We start from the raw sequence: 18,095 nt of genomic DNA on the forward strand, positions 1-18,095 counted from the left end.
ACTCATAATCTGCAGTTGTTACTCCTGTCTCCTGACAAAAACATTGCATGCGGCACCTGTAGAGTGTGGAAAGTTACTGGAGCGCACTCGTCTCTCACAAGGAACGTAATGGCAGTGATTGACAAGCCAGCGGGCCAGTCGTTTATGCGATGATCACACAAACATTGGCTGATGTTTTTATGGCCCTACCTCGTGCACAGATGATGTATATTGATATTATTCCTTTCAGTGCACCTAATAAATAGTCTTTTATCAGTTAGTAAAGACAGTTTCAAGTAATATTGCAAAAATGTATAAAACAAAACATCCTCTTTAGCACCTTTAAATGACCAAGAGGCATTCCAAGATCAGAGGAGACTCAATAATATAACACTTCCATTTGATATAGCATAAACATGACCCTAAATATGCTGAAATGCTTAAATATTGTATGTTACCTCTCCGTAGAATCCTTAATTTTGCTCAGAAAGCAAAAACAAATGGAAGAAACAGAAATAATTTCTTCGACAAAAGTATTTTATTTCTTTGATTGATTAATATTGTATTTGAAATGATCAACAGATCTCTTTTGCAGGAGTTATGACATAAAAAAATCATGAATTACAAAACATTAAGTACATGAAGTATGGCTTGCTCTTGTTTAGAAAGTACAATGTATTAAGTATACAAAGTTCTGAATGCTACAGAGCAGTTTACCACCTACATAAGCTTCCATATGTTACCTGGCAGTGGTTTCAATGCTTGGTTTAAAATACTGACATTGCTAAAACTGCAATTTTATGTTCATTATAATGTAATTTTAAAAATGTAGTGTGAGTCTAATGACTCTAGTTAACACTAATTAAATTCTGAAATGGAAATAGTTACAACATACAACAATTTGCAGCATATATTAACCTATTTCATAAGGTTGTGGGCCATTTTTAATCGCCTTTCTCTGTTATCTGAGGTGCAAAAGGCCCAACCAGCCAATTGAGAGGAGTGTTATTGACAAGGTACTCCACGACTCCATCCAAAGATTGTCGTACCTGTTAAAAGATGGAATTTTACGATGAACACTGTCTTAATTCTACATTCATTTTATAATAGAATAAAACAACAATTGATGTACAAAATTGCATAAACTCGACTCAAACTGACTATACCTGGCCTATCTGCTGACGAGTCTGCTGTAAGAGAATGGGTGTGAGTGTCCGGGTGCTGCTCAGTGATGCCTGGAGTTCTTCAGCTGTATGTCGAGCATTCAGAAGCTGTTCCTGCACAGTGCCTGGGAGACCCTGTACACTGGACACAACACCTGAGCATGCTACTTTTAGCTGATCACTCAAACCCCGTACCATGGACAAGGTTCTCCACTCCAGGTCCTATGGGGAGACATCCACATATACACACTGAGAATGTGTCTTAAAGTCTTGAGTAAGATATATATATATTCATATTTTGTATCGAATTGTAAGTAAAATACATAAAAAAAAAAATACAAAGTGTACCTCTCCCTTCTCTTTTGCTGCATTCACCTCAGTCTCTTCTGTTACTTTTTCCTGCAGTTCTTTGGGCTGCCCTGCCTTCCATTCTTTCCATCGCTGAAGTAACTGCTCTGGAGCGCCCCCTAGCTGCTGGCTGGCACTGGCCAAAGTAACACGGGCACTTTCCAGCAGGTCCAAAGTGCTGGTCATTTGAGTCACAGTCGCATGTGTAGTGTCTCTGGCTTTGCGGGCCCTAAGCAGGGACTGCTCAAGCGCCCTCTCCCGAACTTTGGCAGACAGCTTACCCAGGCGAACGAAGTAGCTTGGGCTAGTAGTTACTATGAATCCTTCCTCCTCACCAGGCCTTGGTTCAGCCAGTGCAGCTGTAGGCAGAACACACAACACCAATGTCAACACCTTACATTCATACATCTATAGCAAAAGTTTGGGGTCGGTGTGAAGTCTTTTATTCTCACAAAGGCTGCATTTATTTGATATAAAATAGAGCAAAAAGAGTAAAACTGTGAAATATTACTACAATTTAAAATACCTGTTATGTATTTCAGTGTATTTAATTAAATTTTTTATGTACTTTTTTATGTAATTTATTTCTGTGATGGCAAAGCTGAATTTTCAGCAGCCAGTCTTCAGTGTCACATGATCCTTCAGAATTCATTCTAACATGCTAATTTGTTACTTTCTTATTATTATCACATTGTCATTATTTTCAATGTTTAAAAAAGTTGTGCTGCTTAATATTATTTGTGGAAACCATAAACCACATTTCTTCCAGGATTCTGAAAATTGATTTGAAATTTCATTGAAGAATCCTGGAATAACAAAAATAATAAAACTATAATATATATATATATATATATATATATATATATATATATATATATATATATATATATATATATATATATATATATATATATATATATATTATTATTAGTTAGTTGTATATACTATTATACAGTACATACTACAGAAAGATTTTCTGAAGGAAATTAAAACTTCTATTAATTTTATAAATTTAATTTCATATATAATATACAGTCAAACCAAAATTTGTTCAGACACCTTGAACATTAAATTCATCAATATTGTTTAATTCATTAATATTGTTCATATAATAATGTTTATTCACTATAGTTTAAAAATGGTAATAAAATATGGCAAGATCTTAGAGTTAAACTGTGTCATAAAAAATGAATCTTAATTATGTTAAGCAAAACACGGTCAGGTCACAGAGTCTGAATAATTTTTGGTTCCAAATTTTTTATCAATTTTACTGTATGAATACTTTTTGGGTATAATATGTCACAGTTTACTTTATTTTGCTATCCTCACTTACATAAATGAACTATAGTGTCCTGCACCCACTAGTAAAAATATATCAAAAATGTCTGAATAATTTTTTGTTTGACTGTATGTGTATGTATGTGTGTATATATATATATATATATATATATATATATATATATATATATACACACACATACATTTCATATATATATATAAAAACTTTAATTTTAAGGTCAGCGTGTTATTTATTGCATTTCTGGATTTCTGGGTAATAATGCAATAGCAGGACTTGAAAGTAAAATGTTTACTTAAAGCTGCATTCCCTATTGCTTCATTTTGCCTCATTAGCTCTTGCCAGAACTGAAACAAAAAGTCTTTTCTCCAAAAACATGCTCTTTCATTGTGACAATGTATATTCAAACAAAAGACTACTTGAGAAGAGAACATTTTAGGTTATTTTAGCTGATGTTACCTTTAACTTTAATATTTTTTCTCCTTTTCAAAGTAATTTCTTAGCAATAATTAAACTACTGGGTCTGAAGTGGAACTTACCAAGCTCCTTTTCACTAAGTGGAAGGTTCTGATCCACCCAGTCTTCAGAGTGGGTAAGGGCCTTATCTACACCATTACTGACCATCTGGCCTACACGGGTCCCCATGACAGTGTTTATCCCTCCGGTCACAACCATACGTGTCTTTTCCACACCCCCCAGCATGGCCCCCACCACAGCATCCTTTGCTCCTGTTACTGACTGGTACACCATGCCCACTGTGTCGGACACCAGCTACAATGGAGATATTCACAATGTTGATTCATATAGCAATTCATATAGAAAATAGAATAAGTCAGTCTAGGCTTTACCTTGTCTGCTGGTTGTTGTAAAATTGGAAGGTTTTCTTCTACCTTGTCCAGCCCTTTCATGGCATATTCATTTACCACTGCAACTGCAAAAGAGAAAGAACACAAAAAACAACTGCTGTTATTCAACAACCAGCAGGAACATATTTAATACTCTGGTGGTCAGAAGTTTGGGATATTTAAAATATAATAATAATTCTTAATTATAGATATAATAATTATTTTTTAATGTTTTTGAAAGATGTCTCTTTTGCTCACTAAGGCTGAATTTATTTGATAAAAATGCAAAAAATATTATGAAATAATATTACATTTTAAAATATCCGTTTTCTACTTTAATTTTTCAAAAGATAATTTAGTTGAATTTTCAACAGCCATTACTTCAGTCATCAGTGTCACATGACCTTTTAGAAACCATTCTAAAATGCTATATTATTATTATTAGTGCTCAATTATTAATAATGGTTCTTATTATTATCAGTTTTGAAAACTTTTTTTGCTGCTTAATATTTTTTTGTGGAAACTGATAAAAAAACATTTCAGGATACTTTGAATAGAAAGTTCAAAAGAACAAAATTTATTTGAACCTAAAAACTTTTGCAATATTATAATTATCTTTAAAATATATTCGAATAGAAAAAGTTATTTTCAGAAGTTCGCCTGCCCATTCAGTCTGAATGGTAAATGGTAAAACAAACTTGGCTTGCTGTCCTCGAAGGAGGCTCGAACCCGAGGCTTGGCTTGAGCTCTGAGTTAAACCCCCCATAACAGTACTGCGTAGAGCGAGAATAAGAGAAATAGAGGAGGAGATGGGGAGGAGGAGGGATGCTGGAAGAACTATCGCAGTGACTGCTGCTTATATATGCTCGTAATGATGATCGACAGGACTGAATGTTTAGGCTCCTCCTGAACCTACGTTTGGAACTACATTTAAATTGTAGTAATATTTCACAATATTACTGTTTGTACTGTATTTTTCATCAAATAAATGCAGCACTGATGAACATAAGAGACTTCTTTCAAGAACAAAAAATCTTAATTATTCAAATCTTTTGACTATCACTGTATTAACTTCTTTTCTAACTGCATCTAGGTTTAAGAAACTCACTCTGAGGTTCCAGCCGGTCTAGTATGGGTTTGGAACCTGTTGAAGCAGCGGCACCCAGAGTTCGCACCCCGCTCTCTGCCACCTCCATTACTCCTTTCAGGAGTGGCACGCTGTCTTTAGTAGTGCTGTAAGCATTATACACCGCATCACATGCTGAACTCACCAGCGGCAGGTTGCTCATTCGGGATACCACACTCTGAAATGCAAATATTAAACTTTGTTGCTGTTTACTTCTTATGCACAATGGGCCTCATTCATGAAACAGAACTGAAGAAATTGTTCATAAAACATTTTAATGTAAACTGACGCACTGAATAAAATGTGAAAATTGTATAAGAATGGTTTCATGAAATTTGGTTTATATGAATGAAGCCACATGTATTTCATACAAAAAGTTGTGTTTGGAAATGAACTGAATTTCTGTTGTGTAACTGTATATGAGAGTCATGAAACGTGACTCACCTGTTGTTCCTGAGTAGCCTGTGATGCCACTGTGTCCTTCTCTGCTGTCTTCCCATTATCTGCCATTCTGTGGGTGATGTTGAATAAAAATGTATAAATAACCATTTACTTTAATGATAATCATAGTTAGAATAGATCCATCTCAGAAACACAAAGGCACTGTCACCATTAAATCTCACAGAAAAAAAGTCAGATGACAGAATTATGAATTATAGAAAATTATAATTCTAATCCTAACCCTACAATCTGGTTGGTTGGTTCTGATTTTGTTCCAGGACCAAGAATGATCATGTCCTTCTTGGGCGAGTCACATTAAATGATGAGTGAACAATCAAGTTAACCATAGTTTATCATATCAGATAAGAGACCACAAAGAAGATGAAGAACAATTTATAATGTAGAATAATATAAAATAATACAATTTATATGATCAATACATTTATATCATAGGAGATGTAGGCTATATATTTATATTTTATTTATAATATATCAGTTTATATTTATATTTCTTTAAATCTAAGAAGAGAGCTTTGATATATTATCTTATTTGAGTTACTGTAATGAGAAATGAAGGAAAAGAAAAAAAGTGTGTCCTCTCAACCTCCCTTTAGTTTAGATGGTCGAAAACGAATAATAGGGTATAATAAAAATCAGTTCCCTTTCGATACTTCACTCGTACTGCGTATGGGGAAAGGTCTCCCTTTTTCCCCGCTGCTGAAGCCTTTTTCAATAACGCAGTGTAACTGCACCGTCATTGGTTCACTCATAGACAAGTTGTTGAACCAATGGCGGCGCGGCATAGCTGCGCGGCCTATGGCGACAAAGCGCGCGAATATTCCCGCCGAAATGGGCGGGGTATAGGGCTATATAAGCAGGCGTTTCGCCATAGGATTTCAGTGTTTTCTCCTTCAGCGACGACATCTACTTCTCTTCGCTGATCTCCGCCTGAAGCCGAAGAAGCTCGCCGCCTTCTGCTCTCGCCGCCGTCTGAAGAGGCTCCCGCAGCGGACTCGCCTGGACTCGCCGGTGGAAGAAAGCGCCGGCGCCCTCGCGGACTGCAGCTTCTCAGCGCCGTCGCCGAGCCGCCGCCTCCCGCTTCCCGCTTCCGGCCGCTTCCTGTGCGTCCCCTGCCGCCATCCGGCGCGCCGCCTGAGAGCTTCATCCGCGGCTTAAACGCCGCTCTAAGGCGATTTCCAGCGGTTTTCACCGCTTTAAGAGCTTCCGCGGCCCTCGCCGCTCTAAAAGAGCCACCCAATTGCCGTTTTCACGGCAGCGGCGTCTCACGATGCCCCGCCACTCATGTGGTACTTGCAGGGCCCCCCTGCACGACGACGATGGACACAGCGAGTGTGTCGCTTGCCTGGGCAAGCCCCACGCAGACGGCGCGCTCGCTGGAGACTCATGCCCGCACTGCGAGTGCGCGGAGTCTCGCTTCCCTGCGCTCGCGGGTCGCCTTCTTCACTGAGGGCGATCTCGCCGCTCGCGCCCTCCCGTCTCCTTCCTCCCGCGGTCCGGCGAGGAAAAGACAGCGGGGTAGAGCGACTCAGCGCCAGGAGTTGAGCGAGCTCACGCCGGCCCAGCCCCCGCGTGCCTCGCCCTCTCCTCCCAGGGGAACTCTCTCCAGTTCTGTTCTCTCGCCCTGAGCAGCGTCCCTCCGCAGAAGCGAGTGACCTCGTCTCATTCGGGGGGAACAGACGACGAACAAGACGACTCCATGTCTCTTGCGGCTTCCGAAGCGGAAGGATGGGCTGGCGAGCCGGAAGACCCCGCTCCACCGCCTCCTTGGAACCCATCGAGCATGGCCAGGGCATGGATGCCGAGCTCTTCCGCATCCTGTCTAGAGCCGTTGAAGAGCTGGACCTCGAGTGGGCCCCTCCAGAGGAGCCGTCTCGCAGCCGCCTGGACGAATGGTTTCTGCCAGGCCGCCGCCAAGCACCTCGCCAGCGTTCAGCGCCCTTCTTTCCTGAGGTCCACGAAGAGCTGACGAAGTCGTGAGCGCGCTCCTTACTCTGCCCGCCTCCACACTACGCACCGCTCCGCCCTCACCGCCGTCGACGGCGCCGAGGAGAAGGGATACGAGCGCTTGCCACCCCTAGATGAAGCGGTGGCTGCTCACCTCTGTCCTCCCGCGGCTGTGGGTTGGAAGACGAAGAGGGCCCTTCCTTCCAAGCCCTGTCGGACCACCTCTACTCTGGCTGGACGGGCTTACACCTCGACGGGCCAAGCTGCCTCTGCGCTCCACACCATGGCCATATTTCAAGCATTCCAGGCCAAACTCCTCCGCTCTCTGGATGAGTCTGGAATCGACGCGCCAGCCTTCAAAGATCTCCGCAGCGCCACGGATCTTGCCCTGCGAGCTACGAGGCTACGGCCCAGGCCATCGGTCGTTCCATGGCCAGCCTGGTCGTGTTGGAGCGCCACCTGTGGCTCAACCAAACGGAGATCAAAGACCTAGACAAGACGGCCTTCTTAGACGCCCCGGTCTCGCCTTCTGGTCTCTTCGGGCCTGCAGTGGATGGCTTCACTGAGCGCTTTACTGCCGCGCAGAAATCGTCTCAGGCTATGAGGCATTTCTTGCCTAAGCGCTCCAGCTCCGCTTCTGCGTCTAGCCGCCCCAGGACTGCGCCGGCTCAGCAGAACAAACCAGCCCCACCTGCAACACAGGCAGCGCCGCCCCAGGAGCATCGCCAGCGCTCGCGCCCTGCGAGCGCCCTCCCTTCCCGAGGCGCCAGGGACCCCGGCCCAGGATTGTGCTGGACCCGGTGCCTCCGAAGTCGTCCTGATTCGTCGGACAGGAAGAGGATGGGGGACCGTCCCGTTACGGCCGGACCACCCCAAAAGCTCCCACGGGTAATTTCCCCTCCGCCTCGTTTATTTCCGGGCGTGGGAAACATACTCCAAGTGACAGCTGGGCCCACACCTGTTGCGCCCACTCCAAACGCCGTTTTCACGGCGGACAAATTTTTACCTCATCACAAAAAGAGCAAATTTCCTCTTCCACCCCTCGCGGTGTACGACCCTCTCAACGGCGGTCTGTCACCCAACATTATTCAACCCCTAGCCACTCGGGCCGAGGCCTGGCAGGCCATCCCCGATGTGTCAGAATGGGTCATGGGGATCGTAAACCAGGGCTACTCGCTCCAGTTTGCACGACGGCCCCCCCGCTTCGCCGGGGTGCTTCAAACATCGGTCAATCCGGACGACGCTCATGTCCTCCGGGCCGAAGTCATGTCGTTGCTGGAAAAAGGAGCTGTGGAAATGGTTCCTCCGTCAGAGAGCGAGACAGGCTTTTACAGCCGCTACTTTCTGGTCCCCAAAAAGGATGGCGGTCTCAGACCCATCCTAGACCTCAGGCTTTTGAATCACTCCCTCACGAGACGGAAGTTCAAAATGCTGACGCTGAAGCAGATCCTCGCGCACATTTGCCCCGAGGACTGGTTCTGCTCGCTGGACCTGAAGGATGCGTATTTTCACATCCAGATAGCCCCCCGTCACAGACGATTCTTGAGATTCGCATACGAAGGGGTGGCATACCAATATACGGTCCTGCCCTTCGGGCTGTCTCTGGCTCCCCGCACTTTCACCAAGTGCATGGACGCGGCGCTTTCCCCTCTGAGACAGATGGGAATCCGGGTTCTGAATTATCTCGACGACTGGCTCATCTTAGCCCGTTCACGGGAGACGAGCTGGAACGCCACAGATCCGTGCTCCTCAGCCATCTACAATGCCTGGGTCTCAGGGTCAACTTAGCCAAGAGCTCGCTATGCCCCACTCAACGAATCTCGTTTCTGGGAGCAGTTTTCGACTCGGTCCGTATGACGGCAGTAGTCTCGCCAGAGCGCGCCCTGGCAATTCAGCAGCTCACGGCATCTGTCACGAACAAAGCCTATCTCCCTCTGAAGTTTTTCCAGAGGCTGCTAGGGGCTGATGGCTTCCGCCTCCCCGGTGCTGCAGCTAGGCCTTCTTCGGATGCGGCCTCTTCAGTACTGGTTGAAGTTCCGGGTTCCTCCCAGCGCATGGCGGCACGGCCGCCTATGTCTCCAAGGTCAATCGGGCCTGTCTTCTAGCCCTGAAACCTTGGATGGATCCAGTATGGTTCCAACGCGGAGTCCCCTTACAGGCGGTCTCACGGAGGAGCGGTGCTCTCAACAGACGCCTCCAACTTGGGCTGGGGCGCTGTGTGCGAGGGCAGACCGGCCTTCGGCTCGTGGAGCCACGAGGAAAGCCATTTACACATCAACTGTCTAGAGATGCTAGCAGTGATGAAAGCCCTTCAGTTCTTTCAGGCTTACTTGACGGGACGTCATGTTCTAGTTCGGTCAGACAGTATGACGGTGGTGTCATACCTGAACCACCAAGGCGGTCTTTCGTCCAGCCGCTTATGCGCTCTGGCGAAACGTCTGCTGGAATGGGCTCTTCCGAGGCTTCAGTCGCTCAGAGCGACTCATGTTCCTGGCAGGAACAATCTGGGTGCGGACATGTTGTCACGGAGCAACATCCCCTCCGACGAGTGGATGCTCTACCCCCAAGTGGTCCTCACGATCTGGGAGTTCTTCGGGAAGGCAGAGGTAGACCTCTTCGCCTCAGAAGACAACTCTCATTGCCCAACATTTTTCTCGAAGGAAGTAGATGCTCTGGCCCACACATGGCCCAGCACGCTCCTTTATGCTTTCCCTCCGATCGCACTGATCCCCCAGGTCATCAGGCGTATCAGAGAAGACCAGCACAGAGTCCTTCTGGTGGCCCCGCTCTGGAGGAACCAGGTTTGGTCCTCAGAGCTATTCAGGCTCTCTCTAAGAGCCCCGTGGCCGATTCCCCTGAGACGGGACCTCCTCTCTCAGGCAAACAGAACAATCTGGCACCCACAGCCGCAGCTCTGGGCTCTGCACCTCTGGTCCCTCGATGGGAGCCGACTAGCCCTCCCCGAGGACGTCCTAAATACCATTTCTCAGGCTAGAGCCCCATCTACGAGCGCCTCTACGACCAGAAGTGGTCAGTCTTTGTTGATTGGTGTTCAACACGCAACATAGACCCTGTGGAGAGTGACGTATCTTCCATACTGTCTTTCCTCCAAGAACGCTTGGAAATGGGGCGCTCCCCTTCCACGCTTAAGGTTTACGTAGCAGCCATTGCAGCGTTCCACGCTCCTATTGCTGGCCAATCGGTGGGACGAAACGGGCTCGTGATCCGTTTTTTGAGAGGTGCTAGGCGTTTGAATCCTCCTCGCCCTCTCTCACTATTCCCTCCTGGGACCTCTCGTTGGTCCTCAGGGCCTTGAAAGGAGCCCCATTTGAACCAATGGGTTCAGCCGACCTCAGGCCCCTAACGGCAAAAACCGCTCTGCTACTAGCACTAGCATCGGTAAAGCGTGTTGGCGATTTGCAGGCCCTCTCCGTGAACCCTGCGTGCCTCGAATTCGGGCCTGGTGACTCTAAGGTCGTTCTGAAACCTAGGCATGGCTACGTCCCTAAAGTGCTCTCAACTCCGTTTAGAGCTCAGGTCATCTCGCTCTCTGCTCTTCCTCCCTCGGCGGACGAACCAGAGCTGCAGCTACTCTGCCCAGTCAGGGCATTGAGGACCTACATAGACCGATCACAGTCTTTCAGACAGTCAGATCAGCTCTTTGTTTGTTTTGGCGGCCGCACCAAAGGGTCTCCGGTCTCGAAACAACGCATTTCCCGTTGGATAGTGGATGCTATTAACCTGTGCTACTCCTCACTGGGCACTAATTGCCCCATAGGAGTCAGGGCCCACTCCACTAGAGGGAATGGCTTCCTCGTGGGCTTGGTCCAACGGAGTTTCCATCCAAGACATCTGTGAGGCGGCCGGCTGGTCTTCGCCGTCCACCTTTGTCAGGTTCTATCACCTCGATGTCCCGACCTTACAAGCTCGGGTCCTGTCGGTGTGATTAGCGGCTTCCAACAGGTCCCGCTTCACGCCACCATAGGAAGTATCTTCCTTCAGTGTAACCATGGGTTCGGTTAGGCTTTGCCTCCGCTTGTCCTTTTTGCCCCCCTCTGGGTGGCCAAATGCAAGCTATATCGTTCCCAGCCGTGGCACGGCGTGGTTGAATTCGTTCCCCATACGCAGTACGAGTGAAGTATCGAAAGGGAACCGTACTCGGTTACTAACGTAACCTCGGTTCCCTGAGATACGGAACGAGTACTGCGTCACTTGCCGTGCCACGAGGCTGCGGCTCAGGGTCGTCGCTTCAGTCGATTGACACTGAAATCCTATGGCGAAACGCCTGCTTATATAGCCCTATACCCCGCCCATTTCGGCGGGAATATTCGCGCGCTTTGTCGCCATAGGCCGCGCAGCTATGCCGCGCCGCCATTGGTTCAACAACTTGTCTATGAGTGAACCAATGACGGTGCAGTTACACTGCGTTATTGAAAAAGGCTTCAGCAGCGGGGAAAAAGGGAGACCTTTCCCCATACGCAGTACTCGTTCCGTATCTCAGGGAACCGAGGTTACGTTAGTAACCGAGTACGTTTTGTGACACGTAAAGTTCAGATAATTTGGGGATAAATCATCCTTCGTTGGCAAATTAATCATATCTTTGCTAAATTTTAAAGACGTGGGCGTTAAGATCCGTCATCATCATAATGATGACCTTCGTAATGACAAATAAAGAGTGTTGAACAGAGGAAAGGGTGTAAACTTTCACCCACTTCCTCTGAGAAATTTGATTGTTGCGCCATAACGCCATTGATTCCGTGTGGAATCTGACAGCTAGAAGAGACTGAAACGAAAGACTACGAGACAAACCGCCTCAACAACTGTTATAATCTTACAATAGCCTTATTTAGTATCGTACTATAGTTATTTAGTTTAATTTAGTTTCTGAGGCGCGGCTTGTTTGAGTGCGCGTGAAGAAACTTTTAGCTAAAACTGGAGACAAAACGTAATCGTTTGCTCGCGCTCTCTCTTTGAGAGTTCAACTGACATCACATTAATAGACCGATGCAAAAGCGACTGTTATTTGCCATGCCACAAACTCTAGTCATTTTCCTATTCTCTCAGACAGCTGTCATAATAACTGACCTGTTATTGATCTCTGCTGTCCCTCGCTGACCCGCGTGAAGTATGTCGGAGTCTCTGTCTAGTGAAGAGCTTGTGTCAACTTGACGCAATAAAAGTGCCAAGTTAGGCGGAGTTCTTTGAAACAAACCAATCAGCCTCTATGAAATCTCGTATTATGAAACAACCCTCAATTATTGATGCCTTCTTTTCAAATTTTGCCTTTTAGCATATTTTATATATGATTATTATTTCCTCTCTAACCCTAAAGGCTCAGATTCATTATTGTTTGGCCAGACTCACCAAGTTGTGCCACCCAAGAAAAGTGTTTAAATAATGCATTTTTAAAATAACCTATAATTATTAGTGTAAAATGCCTCATGTACAAATGTCTTAAATGAGAATATAGTGATCTAATATATTATTATAACATTTTAAGCATCCTGTTAATGAACTACTTACTCTCTCACAGTATTTTGGACCTTTATATACCAGATTTATCAGGGTGCTGATAAAGATTCTGGCAGTTTACCAGTTATAGAAACCTTTTAAGTTCATCTGAGGTAAAAGAAGCAACATGGAAACCGAGTATGTAACCAAACATCTTTGGAGGTCTCAAGCCGCACAGCATGATTTTTTGAGCCCCAGACAAGCGTCTGAAATTCTGGTTTGGTCCACAATCCAGCTCTATCCCTACATGTCTATGGTGGTTAAAACTCTGATGACAACCAAACAAGATAAGATATAAAATCTAATGACGATATGAAACCAGTGGCCTCTATGCTTCTGCTAATCTTTTGAGATAATGGTGATGTGTAAGTTGTTTACGTGTACTTTAACTGATACTATGCTTAAAAAATTTTGCTTTCAAACCTTTGAGTTGGCAGCCGCTGTGAGTACTATTGGTTTGAGTAATCTAGAATGTTATTTTAATATTATTTATATACAGTTAAACGTATTTCAGTTAGTTGCTGAGGCAAACGAGTTAAACAAGTTTAAGTTTGTCATCTAAAATGTATATTTTATCTCAATTACCGAAAACTATTTTTAATAGTTTTAGATAACAATACTGAAGCAGATAATGGAAAAGAGAATTACAAAACAGTTTAAATGAATGAGTCATATCTGTCTTATGGTATTTTATGTGTGATGCAAGCAGTCAAATTCAGTCAACGTCCACAATACTTTTTTTAGAGTGTCTCCATTTAATTCATGAAAAGTAATATTCAAATTACAAAAAAAACAAAACAAAAACATAATGATAATAATTTATTCACTGACTCGCTGTATATAGACAATTCTTTGGTAGTGAAGAAATATTCAAAATAAAGAATTGAGAAAATTCACAAATGCTGAATAAATTTGAACCAAGACAAATGAATCAAAACACAAACACTGCTGCCCCACTACTGTTAAAACACTACTGTCGAAACTGTTAGTGTCATCGAAGTCTTACGTGTTCAATGTAACAAAAATAAGTGTCTTTCAATTACTGTGAGAGAACAAAAGGCAACATTTGGCACATTCTATACATCTGTTGATGTACAGTATTACTAGGAGTCAGAGCCAACTAACATGCATAACATACCAGATTAACAGATTGATGGGAATTAGAAAGAACAGGATTAAGGCAGAAATTCTGTAAGCCATTAGAAACTATTGAAACCATTAGATGTTTAAATGCCTGAGTGTGAAAATTCATTTTAGTGTAAGACATGTTTTTGTGTTCATTGGGTGCACGAATGTTGAAGAAAATGTTTCACATGGTGACCAGGGTACAATGAGAGTGAATTATTGTGCTGGTAGATGGAAATGTCTGACTTGTTTTAATGCTCACTTTACAATCACACACTCATTTTTTCACAGCTTTTTACATTTTCTCTTTTAGTTAACAAAATCTTTTAAAACTTCCAAAATCCTTTTTTTCCATAGATATCATTGATATTTCTTCATCTCTTACAAAAACATACATATAAAAAGAAGCAGAAAAGTATATCATTAATATAGCATTGCTTCAAGACAGAAGAAATGAAAGCTACAAAAAGTGGATCAAGCGCTCTTTTCAGTACACACCTATTGACTCCGCCCACTCCATATCAAGTGCCACTGTATCAGTGAGGAAGGCAGCTCAATCCAGGTTTCTGAAGAGAAACCCATCCTATTGGTGCGGTGTTAACACACCTTCAAGACTCAACATTGATCCAATTGTGAAAGGAAACCACAGACTTGATAAAACCAAGCAGGAACCAATCAGAACGCAATTTTTTTTTTGCATTCGTCACACAGCTCACAATATGAGAAACACAAATAGAGATAAAATGCTTAGAATAGGCAGAGAAAGTCATGAAAATACAGGCAGCATGAGGTTTCAGACTTTATATACCTTGTTTCATCATTTGTGATATCTTGAGGAAATGGTTGTTTTTTTTCTCAAGGTTTAAAGATGGTAAGTAAACGCAATTCTATGGAATTCTATGGATTCCAGGAGCCAATCTAAGCACTTTAAGTCTAGGGATGCAGTCCACATTGTCCACACAGTGCACAAGGGGACAGAAGGAGGACATGTTGATGACAATGATGACATCACAGCTACTGCAGATCATCTTCAATACTGACGCAAGAGTTCCATCATTACCGTTGGTAAAGGCAACATGGCTGTCTTTTGATTTCTCTTACCACAGCTTCTTTCGTTCCCCTCTCACTCTCAGAGGAAGTCGTGTAGGCCTCTTGGTTGGGAAGAGATGTGCTCTTATGCAAATACTGATGAGGAGCAGGAGACTATCCTGCACATGTGCAAAATATCCAGCAATAGGGAGGGTGGGATGCATCTCTTTACATGTGGGCCAGACAGGAAGGTGGAGGCACATGCTACTATTTGAAGAGCCTTTATTTCAAAAGGCAGAATGGAAGAGCTTGAGATGTCTAAATCAGTTCTGACATGTTTTGAAGTCAACAAACTTGCCTTGCAATAGTTTATAAAGCCCATTTTCTAGTACTCCACCCTCTATAGTCTTTTTACGAAGCCCGCTCTGGTCCAAAAAAAGCTGAGGTCACAGTGTGACCTTGCTGAGCCTGACGGACAGACTGGAGCGTTGCTGTGTGCGCGGTAGTGTGGAGCTACAACGACTGCGCAGCTGAACCGGCCTCCCCTCTGAACCACGAAGACGCAACAGGAAGTCAAAGTTCGCAGACGTGCTCATGGCGTAAAAAACGTTGGCGTTGTCAGGGATAACCAACTCTGGAGAAAAAGAAAAAAGTTTGGGAATGTGATGTTGGCATTCCACCATAACAAGCCTAAATAGATTAAATATTAAAGATTTTAAAATGTGTCAGATACACAAGATACACAAGTTTTAATGTTGTACCTCTCTCCTCAGAGATGACCTGCACCAGCTCGTAGTCAGCAGCCTGCTCACCCTCCAGGTTGTGTTTGGCCATGGCTCGAGAGATCACCGCTGGAGTTTTGTCCTGACTCGTCAGCTGCATGGAGAAACAATGATGCATTTTACAACTCTTCTCTCTATGAACTTAGTGCTATTAGAACATGGATTTTTAGAGTTTTTGAAGCCATATTAAAACCCATTTATAATGTGTAAGAACAACAGAAAGATATTACAAAGACATTAAGATATTACAAAATTAAATAACTGTCCGTTATATTGTCACTGTACTAAAAAATAAATCATCAAAATATTATCTGGAAATATTTATTTATAAGATGACAGTTAATTCCCCCCCCCCCCCCACTATTAATGTTGAATGTATAAACCTAAAGTGAAAAATGTGAAAATTCATTTAAATTATTGAATTTTAATTATTTAAAATTCATTAATAAAAATAATACTATTTTTAATATATATTTTTATAATATTTATTAACCATTTAATTTAAAATGTATTCTAAAGCAACTTATGTACATTGTAAGAAATGAGAGATTAACAATTAAATAAATATTTTTTTTTCCACAAAACTATTTATAGATTTATTTATTTCTGTTAAAAACTGACTGTCAAAAGACATACTCACGGTTAAAGGGTTAGTTCACCCAAAAATGAAAATTCTTCCATTAATTACTCACCCTCATGTCGTTCCACACCTGTAAGACTTTCGTTCATCTTCGGAACACATATGAAGATATTTTTGCTAAAATCTTATGGCTCAGTGAGGCCTCCATTCACAGCAAGATAATTAACACTTTCAATGCCCAGAAAGCTACTAAAGACATTTAAAACAGTTCATGTGACTACAGTGGTTCAACCGTAATGTTATGAAGTGATGAGAATACTTTTTGGCACTTTTTTACCACAAAAAAATAAAATAACGACTTTATTCAACAATATCTAGTGATTGGCGATTTCAAAACACTGCTTCATGAAGCTTCGAAGCTTTACCAATCAGTGGTTTGGAGCGTGTATCAATAAGCCAAAGTCATGTGAAGCATTGAAATTTCAAAACATTTCGAAACACTTATGATGTAACAAAGCCTCGTTTACTGAAATCATGTGACTTTGGCAGTTTGATGCTCTGAACCACTGATTCGAAACAAAAGATTGGTAAAGCTTCGAAGCTTCATGAAGCAGTGTTTTGAAATCGTCAATCACTAGATATTGTTGAATAAAGTCGTTATTTTGGTGCACAAAAAGTATTCTTGTCGCTTCATAACATTACGGTTGAACCACTGTAGTCACATGAACTGTTTTAAATATGTCTTTAGTAGCTTTCTGGGCACTGAAAGTGTTAATTATCTTGCTGTCAATGGAGGCCTCACTGAGCCATCGGATTTAATCAAAAATATCTTAATTTGTGTTCTGAAGATGAACAAAGGTCTTACAGGTGGGGAATGACATGAGGGTCAGTAATTAATGACAGAATTTTCATTTTTGGGTGAACTAACCCTTTAATCTCATCATATTTGCCTAAACCCCAGACCACAATTTGAAAACTAATGTATATTATTTTTTTATATTATATTATATTAATATATATATATATATATAAATAAATTATTATTATTTTTTTAAACCCTAATTAGCAATAATAATTTACATTTCTTTATATATAATTTAATATAAAATGGCTCTTAAACTGCAGAGCAAGTAGGTAATCTATCAGTAAATAATCATACTATATTTGACCAATATATTAACAATGGTCAAATATACTTGTATGAATAAGCAAGAATAGATTCCACACACTGATAAAAGCAGATTAATAATATTCATCACTAACCATGATACTCTTGTAGAGGTTTCCGTTTCCCTGTTCGAGGCTTACTCGGATGATGCATGCATCCTGAGCTTGTGTGTTATAGGCAGGTGGACAGCTGGGTGATGCGGGGGACAAGGGCGTCAGTGAGATCGAGCGCCGGTGGTTGCAGGGGGGCCCGGGCAAGGTCGGGGAGGCCAGAGATATGGAAGCACTGGCTGTAGAGGAGGAAGTGTCCATGGAGTGCAATGAGGTGTAGGAGGAAGACTCAGACAGCTATGGTAACCAAAAAGGTGTGTGTTTAATACTTTAATTTTATACAACAGTATATCAAGAATTTTGCCATGATTTAAGATGTTTGTACCTTCTTCAGATGAGTGTCTATAGAGTGTGTGGGTGTCATGCCTTCACTCTCTGAGGGACTAGAGTCACTGGAAGACACACTGACTGAGTCCATGCTCTCCCCAGAGCTGCCAGTAGGAGGCGACCGAGGACTCTCTCTCACAGGAGAGCTTGTGTTCGTGGCATCAGTTCCCAAGAAGAGTCTAGTGAAGTTGGAAGCACAAAAAGAGAAATGAAATGCAAAAAAAGTCTTTGAATATGCATTACTGTTCAAAGGTTTGTGGTCAGTAAGACTTTCAATGTTTTTGAAATAAGTCTCTTAT

General features: G+C 42.8%; 2 protein-coding genes across 3 annotated transcripts in view; both read right to left on the bottom strand.

The window, feature by feature from the left end:
• Nucleotides 1-495: 495 nt before the first annotated feature.
• Nucleotides 496-12,341, bottom strand: plin3 (perilipin 3). Its single transcript, XM_067394680.1, has 8 exons — nt 12,250-12,341; nt 5,203-5,269; nt 4,741-4,936; nt 3,636-3,718; nt 3,327-3,558; nt 1,491-1,849; nt 1,146-1,364; nt 496-1,028 (listed from the first exon to the last, which is right to left on the bottom strand). Exons 2-8 carry the CDS (start codon nt 5,266-5,268, stop codon nt 924-926), a joined length of 1,260 nt encoding a protein of 419 aa, XP_067250781.1. The 5' UTR covers nt 5,269; nt 12,250-12,341; the 3' UTR covers nt 496-923.
• Nucleotides 12,342-13,378: 1,037 nt separating this feature from the next.
• Nucleotides 13,379-18,095, bottom strand: part of rgl1 (ral guanine nucleotide dissociation stimulator-like 1) — a 29,528-nt gene continuing 24,811 nt past the window's right edge. The window contains exons 15-18 of one of the 2 annotated variants that reach the window (XM_067394679.1): nt 17,795-17,975; nt 17,455-17,706; nt 15,591-15,705; nt 13,379-15,463 (exon numbers count right to left, since the gene is read on the bottom strand). In XM_067394679.1, the coding sequence (XP_067250780.1) occupies nt 15,276-15,463; nt 15,591-15,705; nt 17,455-17,706; nt 17,795-17,975 (736 nt within the window). In that variant the 3' untranslated portion in view covers nt 13,379-15,275. The remainder of the gene's footprint in view (nt 15,464-15,590; nt 15,706-17,454; nt 17,707-17,794; nt 17,976-18,095) is intronic. The other variant, XM_067394678.1, reaches the window with a different exon arrangement.

The sequence above is a fragment of the Chanodichthys erythropterus genome, chromosome 9 (assembly GCF_024489055.1).
Source record: "Chanodichthys erythropterus isolate Z2021 chromosome 9, ASM2448905v1, whole genome shotgun sequence".
Taxonomy (NCBI): domain Eukaryota; kingdom Metazoa; phylum Chordata; class Actinopteri; order Cypriniformes; family Xenocyprididae; genus Chanodichthys; species Chanodichthys erythropterus.